Here is a 13,723-nt window from a genome sequence, read left to right on the forward strand (position 1 = left end):
GACTGAATGGCCCCTTTCTGCACTGTAGGGATTCTATTCTGTCTTTCATTGAGGCTTCTGGTGTTGAGGCATTATATATTTGAGGCATTCGTGTTGAATTTTCAGTTGTATTTGTTTGGCAGTCAAAGTTAAATCTAATGAGATTGTGATCACTACAACAGACAGAGGTAGCACCAGGTGGACGCTATAGCAGAAAACCTCCAAACAGGCACAGAGAGATAGATAAAACAGGAGGAGTGAGACTGAGGTGTAAGGGCAGACAAAGATGTGATGGATAGACAGCACACAAACAAAAAGCAGGGAGCATGGGAACTTGAGTTTAGGCAGAAGAAATGAGAAATGATCTGTGAAAATCTTGAGCTGTACTAAGCAATGGAGCAAGACAAATGTTCTCTCATTCCCAGAAACTAATCAGGGATGTTATTAGATCAATTTGTTATTTTAGAGAGAAAGCGAGATAGAAATAGAGAGGGGGGTATGGAGAGAGGGGAAATAGAGGGCAAAAGTAAAAAAGAAAGGGTGGTGGGGGAGGGTCAGAAAGAGAGAGTGAATAAAAAGTGGGAGAGAGAAGGAAAGAAAGAGAGGAGAACAAAACACCAGGGGTTTAAGTGATGGCAAAAAAGAGAGAGGGAAAGAAAGAGTGGTCCTGAGAGAAGAAAAGAGATGTTGAGAAGGAGAAAAAGAAAGATGGGTGGAGGTTCCGGAGACGAGAGAAAAAGATAGAGGGAAAGAAAGAGAGAAGGGGAAAATGAGAGAGGGCAAGAGGTGAGGGGGGAAGCGAGAGAGAGAGAAGGAGGAAATAAGAGGATAGAGTCAGGTGAGTGACGGATAGGAAGAGAAGGGTTAGGAAGAGAGAGAGAAAGGGAAAAGTGAAGGGTGGGATCAGGTTGGAGAAGATTAAAGGAGAAATGCGGGGAAGTGAGAGGTAAGTGTTAGGTGAGAGAGAGGAAACATAGAGAGGACAAGGGTGAGACAGAGAGCAGGAGGAAGTGAGAGGGTGAGGTCAGGTGAGAGAGGGATAGAAAGAGAAGACAGTGAAAAGAGAGACCAGTCAGAAGGAGGGAAAACTGAGGGAAATAAAGAGAGATACGGTAGAGCATTGATTGAGAATGAAAAAGGAACAGAGAGAAAGAGAAAATGAACTGGAACAAGAGAAGGGGTGAGGAACTGGTCAGAAAGGATGTGTACAGCCAAATGCCATTGAGATGATGAAATTCACTGACCTAGCAACAACCAAAAATATGAGATAACACCACGTGCTCTACACTATTAACTCAGAGCGTGCTGTTAGCTCAAAGGGTCTGAGCTCTGCATACAGCCAGCTTCAAATTAATTCATTCATAAACCCATTACCTCACCTTACTTCAATACATAAATTCATTTACAAACCTATGTCATTAATTATCAATGGATACACTTCCAAATTCATGTGCACAACCACAAATCAATTTGAAAACTTTTGAATTAATTTGCAAATGTCTGAAGCTATCGTACATTAAGAAATTGATTTATTAATTAGTTTGCACATTAATTGCATTCACAGTTCCTTAATGTGGTGATGATAATGGCCCGTATCTCTCAGGTTTCGCCTCAGACAGGAAACTGAGATGGGTTGGCTATTTAGAACCGAGATAAGGGAAAACTTGTGAATCTTTGGAATTAAATTGTGGATGCTCAGTCACCAGGTCCATTCAAGATTGAGATATGTTTTTGGGAATAAAGGAATTTGAGGGTAATGGACACAGGGGCAGCAAAGAGGAATGGATGTTGAAGTTCAGCCATTATCTTATTGAATGGTGGGGCAGCCTTGCAGGCTGAATAGCCTACTCTTGCCCTTATTTCTGACAAGAGTACAAGAAGTAAAGAGAAATGGGGCAAGCAACAATAGAGAAACCAAAGACAACCAAGTGCCTCACAAAGAGATTTTTGTGCTATCGTTTCTCAGGCAGGATATGAACCCAGGGACCTTCTGACATCACACAATAACATACAGCCCATTTAATGAAAAAAGATAGGGTCTGCAGCAGAACACAATTTAACTGTGTTTAGGAAGTAGATTTGTGATATTGTTAGCAATGCAAAGAAAGACACTTGTGAAGCTAGGCGGAAAGCTGTTAAGGTGCATGTGGAAAACTGATAGGACCATTTGTAATGGGATGATTGAATTCTGGGTCCAGGAAGCTGTGTGGAGCTACGCGGCAATAGGTATCCAAGCAATGTGCCTCCTTTGCATTTTCTGGAAGTTACTCGTATGCAGAGACCGGTCCTCTGCAAGCAAAGAGAATATATCTAGGCATTATGTCTTTTCTAAAGAAAAATGTGGAGGACAGCAGTTCCCTCATGAGTTGTTGTCTGAGGCAATACCTCAACCACAGCCAACTTGCCAACAAATCAGTGCCTTTTCTCATGCAGAATAAATTGTTGCTCCGAATGGAATTTGGTCTTTTTGCAGTGACACGGACTGCACCTGATACAGCTCAACAAAACAAGCGAGAGTCATTTGCTGGTTCATTTCTCAAGATAATTCTTTACCAACCAATCAACCTGTCTGGTTTAAAATTTGAACCAAACTTGGCAGTTATCTGTCAGTCACCATTAACAGGTGCATTCCCCATGGCAATACCTCTACCAGCCAGAGACCACTTGCCAATCAATCAGCATTCTCCGCTCATGTTTCCCTTTATTTTGGTATTCTTGGAAATTGTACTGATGAGTGCAAGATCAATAATTTCAACATAATGTGCCTTTTCTTAGATATACTCAAATTTGGTATTCATGGGTCCATACTGATGAGTGCCAAATGAAAAACTTCGAAAGCATGTCTGTCTGACAACAGGCATCTGTCAAACATGGTTAACAGATTTGGAAGAGATGGATGCAAAATTTAGGCAGAACAGTTGGAGAGAAAATAAAGTGAATTACAAATCAAGATATCTGGGACAGTTAATAGATTCCTTTCTGGGCTCTCTCCTCTAAGATAGTCCATAAATCCTGTCTCTCCGAACAACCTTTTCCTCTCCTGCCCTAATAACTGTTTATGAGTCTCATTTTGAAATATTGGTTGATTAGGGTCTTGCAGAGAAGCAATGCTTCAATCTGTGTGGAAGTATGTACTGTAAAGGAAGCAGAAATAATAGCCCTGACCATATCACAAGAATGGGTTCCTAATCTGAGTTTGTCAGAGGGAATGATTGAAGAGGAACCTTGAGTGATAGTGACTAAGAATGTGATCACCATGACCTTTGGCATGCTGTACCCTAAGTCCATCTTAATTGGTGCAGTGTTAATTGGGCCAACTTTAAGAGGGTGTGGCAATTGTTTTATCAAATCAACCAGAGAAAGTGGTGTAGTTCCAATGCACTGGGGACAATGCTCATGAGAATGTTACAAAGGAGAGAGCACATGATCAAAGACTTTGAGCACAACTGAAAGCAACGTGATATAATTCATTTATATAGCGCTTTTTGTGATCTTAGTACAATCTCAAGCGCTTTAAAGCTGATGAAATACTTTTGATGTGTAATCAGTGTCCTGGTGTAGGAAACATGAGAACCAATTTGCATACAGGAAGTTCCACAAATAGTAATGTGATTCTAACCAGACAATCTGCTTCAGCAATGGGAGTTCAGAGATAAGTGTTGGCCTCCTGTTCTCTTTCCAAATAGTGCCATGCAATCTTCTATGCCCACCCAAAAAGGCAGAGAGTGCCTCTGTTTAACTTCTCGCCTGAAATTCTGCACTTCTGACAGTGTAGCACTCCCTCTGTACAAGACTGGAGTGTCCACATTGATTCTCCCCACAGCCCATCTCAAGGCCAGTCACGAACAAGACAATGGGGCCAATTCAGTTCGGTCCCCGACAGAGGCAGTTACATTTAAGTATTGTTCAGCCCCAGTTTATGTTCAGCCTTCAATGTACTTCTCTCTACCTGTGCGCCTAATGTCACAGAATCTCTGGATATTTAATGATCCCAATTTAAATGCGGTCTCCTGGGAATTGCTGTCACACCAATCAGCTGACAGCTGTAGATGGCAAGAGTTCACTAAAGCTTCACATGTCACTCGGAGCTGGTTGTCAGAGCCCGTTCGCTCTTACATTATGAAGCTCCGTAATGCCAGACTCCTGGGTTGCCAGAGGCAACAGTAATGGACTAATCCTTATTGTTCACCTCCAAGGTAATTCTTCAGTGGAATGTGCTATTCAAAAGCTTTGCAATGATACCATGACAGACACATTCAAGTAGCTGAGAGTTTGCAAAAGTGGGTTGGTATAATAGTAGACGAATAATTAGAGGGAAAGTGCAGTCACTTTACATTAGTGCGTCAAGTGCCCAAGGTGGTTGCAAGATATTTGCATAAGTGGAAAAGCTCTGACACATCTCTCTCCCTCTCTTGCTGTTTTCATTCTCTACTTTTAATTTGAATTCCAGGAGCCTGGTGGTGTCTGTGAGACACCTTGCAGTGTTTTTGCCATTAGCTCTGGCCTTCACAGCCCAGTGGAAGACTTCGTTTCACCTGTTCATATCCGCTGTAGCTTCAGGTGCATTGCAATGGGAACATTTGAACTGCATCTTAAAGTGTCAAATTCACATCCTTGAGTTTAAATGCCTTCTTGTCTCTGTATCATCCTCTTGCTCTATGACCACCGTCAAGCAGCCCCTTCCTGTAGCAGTCTAGGAAACAGGAGCAGAGAGTGGTGGGCGTGTGGAGTGGAATGGCAGCAATGGTAGTGGAGTCAGATACTATTGACACTTGTAAGTGACTCTTGGATAGGTACATGGAGGATAGTGAAATGTAGGGTATGCAGGGTAGATTGATCTTAGTAGGATAATAGGTCGGCACAACATCGTGGGCCGAAGGGCCTGTACTGTGCTGTACTGTTCTATGTTCTATTTTCTATGAAAGGCCATTCAGCCTCTTGACTCTGAACTAGATTATGGCCAACATTCATGCCAGCACTATCACCCCTGGAGATCTTCAATATTTAACATAGAAAATAGGTGCAGGAGTAGGCCATTCAGCCCTTTGAGCCTGCACTAGCATTCAGTATGATCATGGCTGGTCGTGCAATTTCGGTATCCCACTATCACTTCAGCCACAAGGGCCATATCCAGCTCCCTCTTGAATACATCTAACAAACTGGCCCCAACCACTTTCTATAGTAGAGAATTCCACAGGTTCACAACTCTCCGAGTAAAGAAATTCTTCCTCATCTCAATCCTGAATGACTTATCCCTTATTCTTAGACTGTGACCCCTAGTTCTGGACTTCCTCAACATTTGGGACATTCTTTCCGAATCTGGCCTGCCCAGTCCCATCAGGATTTTATATGTTTCTATGAGACACCCCCTCATTTTTCTAAATTCCAGTGAGTACAAGCCCAGTCGATCCAGTCTTTGTTCATATGTCAGTCCTGCCATCCTGGGAATCAGTCTGGTGAACCTTTGCTGGATTCTCTCAATAGCAAGAATATCCTTCCTCAGACGAGGAGACCAAAACTGCACGCAATACTCAAGGTGTTGCCTCACCAAGGCCCCGTATAACTGCAGCAAGAAACTTAGGAGACTGTCGATCTCTATCTTGAATGTCCTCAATCATTGACCCTCCACGGCTCTGTGGGGTAGAGAATTCCAATGGTTCACCACCCTCTTAGGAGAAAAGTCTTCCTCACCTCAGTGCTCGAGCTCAAAGGGGAAAATGGTTTGCTCCTGGTTCCTGTGCTTAAGCTTATGATTGCCACATTTAGAAAGATTCTCCAATTCAACAGTCCAGCAGGCTAGTTTATTAGTTCTTCCAGTCTTGTCTCTTATCTCTGTAGCCCTCAACATGTTTGTAGGGTAATGGGGATAAATATCTAAATGAAAATGATGGACATGCTGATGTAACTCTGACACAATAGTCACATGCTGGTGATACTTGAAGAAGACAGGAAGGGTAGAATCGTACAAGAGAGCCACAGTAAGTATTCTGTATATTAGAATGTAAGTAAAGAGTTTACAGCACCTCTTCAACTTCTACAGCAGTCATCTTCAATAAGGTAAGGACAAAGATACAGCAGACTCAGAATTGGAACAGTCCATCTAGAGCTAACACAGCGAGATGGAATAAATTTAAGGTGAGGAGCAAATAGTTTAGAGGAGATGTGAGAAAGAATTTTTTTCACCCAGAGAGTGGTAGAAATATGGAACATGCGACTTGAGAGGGTGGTGGAGCATTTAAGGAGCATCTGGATGAGCATTTAAAATGCCAGGGTATAGTGGGCTATTGACAAAGTGCAGGAAGTGGGATTAGTGTAGTTTGGTGATTGTTGGTTAGAACAGACATAGTGGGCCGAAGGAACAGTTTCTATGCTGTATGACTTTATGGTCATATCAACTGGTGAAGCAGGCTTAAGGGGCTGAATTGCCTAGTCTTGTGGTTATCATAAAGGGCTGTCCTTCTCAACCTTTCCTCTTGTCTGAAGCATGGTGACCCTCTGGTTAAATCACCATTAGTCGTCTCTCTAAAATGAGAAAGCAGCCCTATGGTTTTTTGGAACTATGACAATTTTATTTGCTTACTGCTCCTAGTTCTTCTATTATGTTCTGAACTCAGGACGTGTGCTGTACAAACCCATGGTAGGCACAATGCATGATGGTAGAACAATGTCCATGGAGGCAGGAGCTGGAACACAAGTCAGTTTTCACATGAGCTGAAATGTACGGATCCAGGTTTCCTTGCTGACTACCTTCCTTCTCAAACATAGTGCACAGTAACAAACCAAGAATATCAACTTCATTGAGCTGATAGCTCTCTCTTCTTTTGCTGTTCCCACCTTTGACCCACCTCTGCTCTGTCCATTGCATTAGTGGTCACTAACAGTAGATGTGAAAAGTCCAAAACCTTCCACAATGGAACTTGCCCTAACTTACTGCACAGGCCATGAGCTCACCACTGTGCTTGTGAGCTGGCCTAATTCAGCAGTCACGTGAGATGCAGAATGCTTGGATTTTTATAAATGACACGTGACACAACATTGCTGTACAGTTTTATGATGTAAATGCTGTGAGAATACAAACTGAAACCAAAACCTTGACTGCAAATCTGTGCACTGTAAGCACCCAACAAAAGGAAGGTCAGACCTAAGGACGGAAAGTGGATGATCATATTGTACAACAGGGAGAGTATCTGGTTCTGAGCTAGACGCACTGGATTCAAGTCCCAGTCCAGGACTTGTTGGCCAAGGAAGGTGCGTTCGTAAAACAGGTCGAGTGTCAGCTTACAAATTTTCAAGAGAGCACATCAATGACAGGTGGTAAGAGCAGGAAAAATGGCTAGCATGGGATGGGAAGACCGTTGGAGGCTGTAGCATCACTATGCAGAGCTCTGGGCTACGACACGTTTATAAAAGTGGATATAGCAACAATTCCCTGTGTGAACTGGGCAGAATACTGAGCGACCCCTCTGCTCCTCAGATGGTTCCATGGGAGGAACGTAGAACGTCTGTGTGAGTTCTCATCCTTTCCTGCCACCTCACTCCACCCTTGCCCCAATAATTCTGGTGCAATCCCCAAGGAGACGATGCAGACAGCTGATATCATTCTGCCAAACTTACAATGGAGGTTAAATCATTGATAATCAACCTGGGAATTGTCTCTGTTCTCAACAGTGGGCCAGAACTCCAGTTAGAGTCTTGAATAAGAATCAAAGCCTCCAAAAGCACAGTCCTACTTCAGTGTTATCACCGATTCATAGTCAGACTTGAAGCTTCTGTTAGAGGGTCATCAAGCCAACCAAGGTGAGAAGAGGTCGATCAAACTGTAACTAACCCATGCTGCACCTGTCCTGGGATAGTGTGGTGGAAACAATGTAGAACAATCTTCACTTTCAGTTTAAAAGAGTAGGGGAAGCTTTACTGTGGATCTGAGCCTGTGTTGACCCTGTTCTGGGGGTGATTAATGGGGACAATGTCAAGAAGGCTTTCCTTTCTGTCTACTTTCATTTTAAAAAGCACAGGGAGCTTTACTCTCAATCTAAAACCATGCCGTCTCTATCCTGGGAGTGTTTGATGTGGACACTGTAGAGAAAGCTTTACCTTCCATTTAAAAGAGTAGAGGCAACTTTATTCTGTATCTGGTACCGTGCTTACATATCTGGGAGTATGTGATGGGAACAGTGTGCATGAATCTTTACTCTGTATCTAACCCCGTGTTGTCCCTGTCCTGGCCATGTATGATAGGGACAGTGTAGAGGTAGCTTTACTTTCCATTTACATTTAGTTTGAAAGAATAGAGGAGGCTTTACTTTGTCTCTAACCCCATACTGTATTTGCCCTTGGAATTAAGAAATGATTATTTTTCACACTTTCCACAGCAGTTTCCAAGTGTGTAATTGGTTTTGTTTCTTCGGCAGGTGTAACAACCGTACACAGTGTGTGGTGGTGGCAGGTTCTGATGTCTTCCCTGACCCCTGCCCAGGGACCTACAAGTATCTGGAGATCCAGTATGAGTGCGTCCCCTACAGTAAGTAGCAGCTCCCATTCTAATTTCACCCTCATGGACCACTGCCCTTTGTGAAGAGCTTGTTTGTTCATTGTTGTTCTTGCCATGGAGATTGCCCCTGAATCCGGGGCACACTCTCCTGATCGTAACGACTGTGTATTGTGCTGAGGGGCACAGACATCACATCTTGGGCCTGTCCTTCGATTGGTTTCAGCAGGCATTGTCTGTCCGTCTCTGACTTCCCTTTCAGACGATCGCTCAGTGTTGAATCCAGCCAATCACAGCCCTGTCGCCAAGCCGTGAGTCAAATGACTGGCGCGGCTGGTCATTCGCTGCTAACCCTTTCCTTCTAACCCTGCTCACAGCTTCTTTTCAAGGCGTCTTCCTCGTTCCTCCTTTCTTCTCCCTCTTTTGTTTTTCTCCCCGCAGCGCAGTGAGAAGAGGACGCCAACATCTTTATGAGCTGCTTTTCCACACATCTAAGTTTGTTCATTTTTGCAAAGTTGGGGGAGGGGTGGCGTGGGCAGTGCAGGGGAAAGGGGTTCTTGTAGCTCTAGATATTCTCTAAACAACCTGTTCAGAGAGATGTTACCATGCACTTCTGGAGCAGGAGGGACTTAAACCCAGGTGTCCTGGCCCAGAAGTGGGGACACAGGCACTGCTCACAAGAGCCCTTTTCTCACTTTTTCTATAGTTACAACAAATGATATCATCTGTTAGATCACACTATATAGACTGCTGCTTCACAGCGTCAGGTTTGATTCCACCCTCCGGTGACTGTCTGTGTGGAGTTTCTCCCCGTGTCTGCGTGGGTTTCCACCGGGTGTTTGCGTTTCCTCCCACAGTCCAAAGATATGCAGGTTAGGTGGATTGGCCATGGGAAATTGCCCTGTAGTGACCAAGGATGTGCAGGCTAGATGGATTAGCCTTGGGAAATGCAGGTTACAGGGATTGGATGGGTCAGGGGTAGGGAGGTGCAGCTGGGTGGAATGCTGTTCAGAGGGTCGGTGCAGACACAATGGGCCAAATGGCCTCAATCCTCACTGTAGGGAGTCTGTGAGATCAAAGGATCTGCATCTTCTGACATCTGACAGCATGTGTCGCAGAGTCTGGTACAGCCCTCACTCCATGCACCCTCTCCCAATCCCAGTTCAGGTCATAGATTCTGATAGATGAGGGGGTGCACATCTATTTTCCACACCCAGTCCCATGTGATGTTTGAATCTGTTGGATGGTCTTCAGGGAAAATAACTTGCCCCAAGTCTCTGACAGTTTCCAGTGCTCCTCGCTCTCTGCATCTCTTTTCCTGGTGTGTTCTGCTGTCTGACCCCTGACCCTGCAGGTCAGTTCTGTCTTGAGACCCTTCACCATCTCCAATTCACCGGTAGGGTCCTTACTGGGATAGTTCAGGGCTGCTCCACTCCTGGAGAGCAGGCCACAGATATGTTTTTGAAACAACTTGTTCAGAGATGTTCTTACACACCTCTGGAGCAGGTAAGACCTGTCTCCAGAGCTCTGGACACTACCACTGCTCCACAAGACCATAACAGGCTGCAGACCAAATCCCTCCTCAAATCAAACACCAGGTTCTGGTAAATGGTCATCCCTTCTTCTACCACACCCTCCTGGGCAGCATGGTGGCTCAGTGGCTAGCACTGCTGCCTCACAGTGCCAGGGACCCAAGTTCGTTTCCAGCCTTGGGTGACTGTCTGTATGAAGTTTGCATATTATCCCCGTGCACGGTTTTCCTCTGGGTGCTCTGGTTTCCTCCCACAGCTCAAAGATGTGCAGGTTAAGCGGATTGGCTATGCTAAATTGCCCATAGTGCCCAGGAATGCGTAGTAACCATGAGAAATGCAGGGTTACAGGGATAGCGAGGGTAAAGGACTGATTGTGGGTGAGTTGCTCTTTGGCAGGTCGGTGCAGACACAATGGCCTGCTTCCAATCTTGCCCTTACTACAGACAGAGAAGGTTTGAGACAGGAAGGTGTCTGTTGAGGGGGAGTAGAAACTCTTGGGGTACATGGGGACATAGACTATTGCAGATACCCCCATCAAATTTAATGGTCAGAGATCTCAAAAAGGCTTGAACACAGAGGGAATGCTACTGACATATAAAACTCCAGCACAACCCTAGATCAAAGTTTCATTTTGAACACCATACCTCAGGAATTATATCATGGATATTGACCTCCAAAGAGTGAGAGCATGTAATAATGTTTACTCTGCCTGTTTTTAATGTAGATTTAGATTAATATTTACCTGTGCTGAGGTTACTCACCATAAATATTGAACTAAGTTCTCCTGATATCCACTATACTGACCTGGCAGGGGTGCAGCACAGTTCTATCAGATTGATTCCAGGAATAAAAGGGTTAAATTAGAAGGGCAGATTTTCCTTCTGAATTCATTCACACTCATGATGAGAGCTCCTGGGCAATTTAGGGATGATGGCATCACTGGTTAAACCACCATTTATTGGCCATCGCTGTTTGCCCAGTGGGTAGTTAAGAAACAACCACATTGCTGCGGGTCTGGAGTAACATGGAGGCCAGACCAGGTAAGGATGAGATTCCTCCCCTGAATGACGTTAGTGAACCAGATGTTTATTCCCCCTGAAAGTCAACAGGTCACCCTGAATGTCATAATTCCAGATTGTTATTGAATTCAAATGCCATTATCTGCTGTAGCAGAATTTGCACCTGGATCCCCAGAACGTTCCCTGGGTCTCTGCACAATGCCACTAGGCTATTGCATCTCTAGAGATTGCACATGTTCGGCTTGTATCGCCCTTCAGTACAGAAGACAAGGTGCACGAGCTGGTTAACAGCATTGAGGAAGCACATGTAGAGAAACTATTGCCTCTACTTGGTGGTGGAGGGTAAAGACCAGAACAGGGAGGGGAATAACCTCAAAATGAAGCCCAGTCCAGGGGTTATCAGGAAGTACGTCTTCACGCAAGGAGTAGTGAAAATGTAGAACTTACTGCTACCCCCTTGACTCCCACAATAACAACTGAGCCTGGGAGGCAATCGAAAATTTCACAGCTGAGTTTAATTGACTTATTTTGGGTTAAGTGAATCAGAGGTGGATGAATGAAGTTGAAATATAGATCAGCCATGGTCAGATCAAACATGCATGAGTGAGGGACTCAGAGCCCTTCATCATGACCTAAAACCTGCAAGCAACTTGTGCCAAATGTTCCCCAAAGAGTTTCAGGCCTACCACATCCCTGAACTCAAAGTGGAATATTGACTACCCCATCTTGCCACTGCCCAACTCCACTATCTCCCCCCTCATACCACCTCCTCCAACCCCCACGCTTCTCCACCCAAATTCCAGCTGGGGACATTCCGGAGAGTCTCAGCCAGAATTTTGTTGGAGGATACATTTTGACTTTCTCAGATTCTGATCGGGGTGTTTAAAATTTATAAGGACCCAACAATGAGGATGATCCGATAAGATCTGTAGGAATCATTTCCCCTGGAGGAATCCAGAACAATCCCAGGAGGGTACCATTAGATCTGGTCTGTTCAGCACTTTTTCCTGTGAAGTATAGGGGAAGATCTAAAACCCTCACGTCCAAACTGCTGAAGGAAAGTGGCTGGGAGCATTTAAAATATTGAAAATGGAGACCAATAGATTTTTATTAGGAATTGAAAGAAGGGATATGGTGCAAAAACACTTAATGCAGGAATGTCACACAGTAATTTCACCAGATTAGTAATCCAGAGATCCTATGAATGCTCTGGGAACAAAGGTTCAAAACCCACCACAGCAAGTGGTTGTTATCCAAATTCAATTAAAATCCTGGAATTTGAAGTTAATTTCAGTAATGGCAGCCAAAACAGCTATCATTGAATGATCTGGTTTACTTAAGTCATTTAGGGAAGGAAATCTCCTTTCTTTACTCAGTCTGGCCTACATGTGACTCCAGACCCACAGCAACGTGCATAGGAAATAAGTGTAGGCCCCTGCTTTATCACTCAACTGTACCAGGTTGATCTTCTACGTCAATACCATTTTCCCACAGTGTCGCAACATCTAATCTGGTTCACTAATGTCCTTCAGGGAAGGAAATCTGCCATCCTTACCCGATCTGGCCTACATGGCAAATGTGACTAGATTTATTTAGGATAACTGGTCAGCATGGATGAGTTGCATTGAAGGATCTGTTTCCATGCTGTATATCTCTATGACTCTCTTATGTGACTCCAGACCCATAGCAATGGGATTGACTCTTAATTGCCCTCTGAAATGACTCAGCGAGCCACTCAGTTCGAGGGCAGATCTCGATGAGTGGCAAACATTGGTCACATCGCTGACGCCCACATCCTATAAAAGATTGACCGTATTTTAATCAAATAACAGGACAGGGCTGAAGACTTGCTCCTTCGTGTTTTGGGTCAGCACGTTGGCTCAGTGGTTAGCACAGTTGCTTCACAGTGCCAGGGAGCTTGGTTCAATTCCACCCCTCAGGTGACTGTTTGTGTGGAGTTTGCATGTGCTTCCAAAAGGGTGAGATGTGAATGGTTCGTCAATCTGCTTTCACCCATTTTACAGAAGTGTGCAAATTGAAGATTTAACCCGTCTGCACCTCAGGGCAGGTGGGGCAGATTCCCGAAACTTTCACAATGTGGTTGGTAAACTTTTACAAAGTGACCCAGACACCTCTTAGTTTTCAGCTGTTTTGGTGCCTCCTTTAGTCCCCAGCAACAGTGCTGCCTCTGATATCATTTCTACAGCTTCCACAATGGGACTGCTACCAAAGGGGAGAGAATTAGCATCCCTGCCCACTGCCCATCCTGGGGTGAATAAGCTTGGGGCATTGCAAGCTAGGTGCTGGCTGCCTATCTCTGCCTCAGAAGTACCAAGGTGTTATCTGGTTGGTAGCACTCATGCCTCTGAGGTAAAGAGTCCAGTGACTTAAGATGTTCATTCAGGCCAAATGGTCCTGCACATTGCTGAGGGAGTGCTGCACTGTTGGAGGTGTGGGAAGTGTCAGAACAAGAATATGAAGTTCCCATGACATCTTTTCTCCCTGCTGACCTGGTTAATAGCTAACAGATTATCTGGCTGCTGTCCTATTGCAACTTGTGGGATCTTGCTGTGCACAAATTGTTCGCTCCCGTTCCTACATTATAGCAATGACTAAACTTCAGTAGTACTTTACCATTAGTGAAAAATGCCATATTAAATTCAAGTTCATAGCTGGATTGAAGAAATTGGGATTGTTCTCTTTGG

At 44.4% G+C, this 13,723-nt stretch overlaps 1 protein-coding gene across 1 annotated transcript in view; it reads left to right on the top strand.

The window, feature by feature from the left end:
• LOC109919125 (adhesion G protein-coupled receptor L1-like) overlaps positions 1–13,723 on the top strand; it is a 337,549-nt gene that overhangs the window by 155,480 nt on the left and 168,346 nt on the right. The window contains exon 3 of the mRNA XM_048617997.1: positions 8,391–8,500. Within this exon, the coding sequence (XP_048473954.1) occupies positions 8,391–8,500 (110 nt within the window). The remainder of the gene's footprint in view (positions 1–8,390; positions 8,501–13,723) is intronic.

Source organism: Rhincodon typus, chromosome 38 (genome assembly GCF_021869965.1).
Source record: "Rhincodon typus isolate 14 chromosome 38, sRhiTyp1.1, whole genome shotgun sequence".
Classification (NCBI taxonomy): domain Eukaryota; kingdom Metazoa; phylum Chordata; class Chondrichthyes; order Orectolobiformes; family Rhincodontidae; genus Rhincodon; species Rhincodon typus.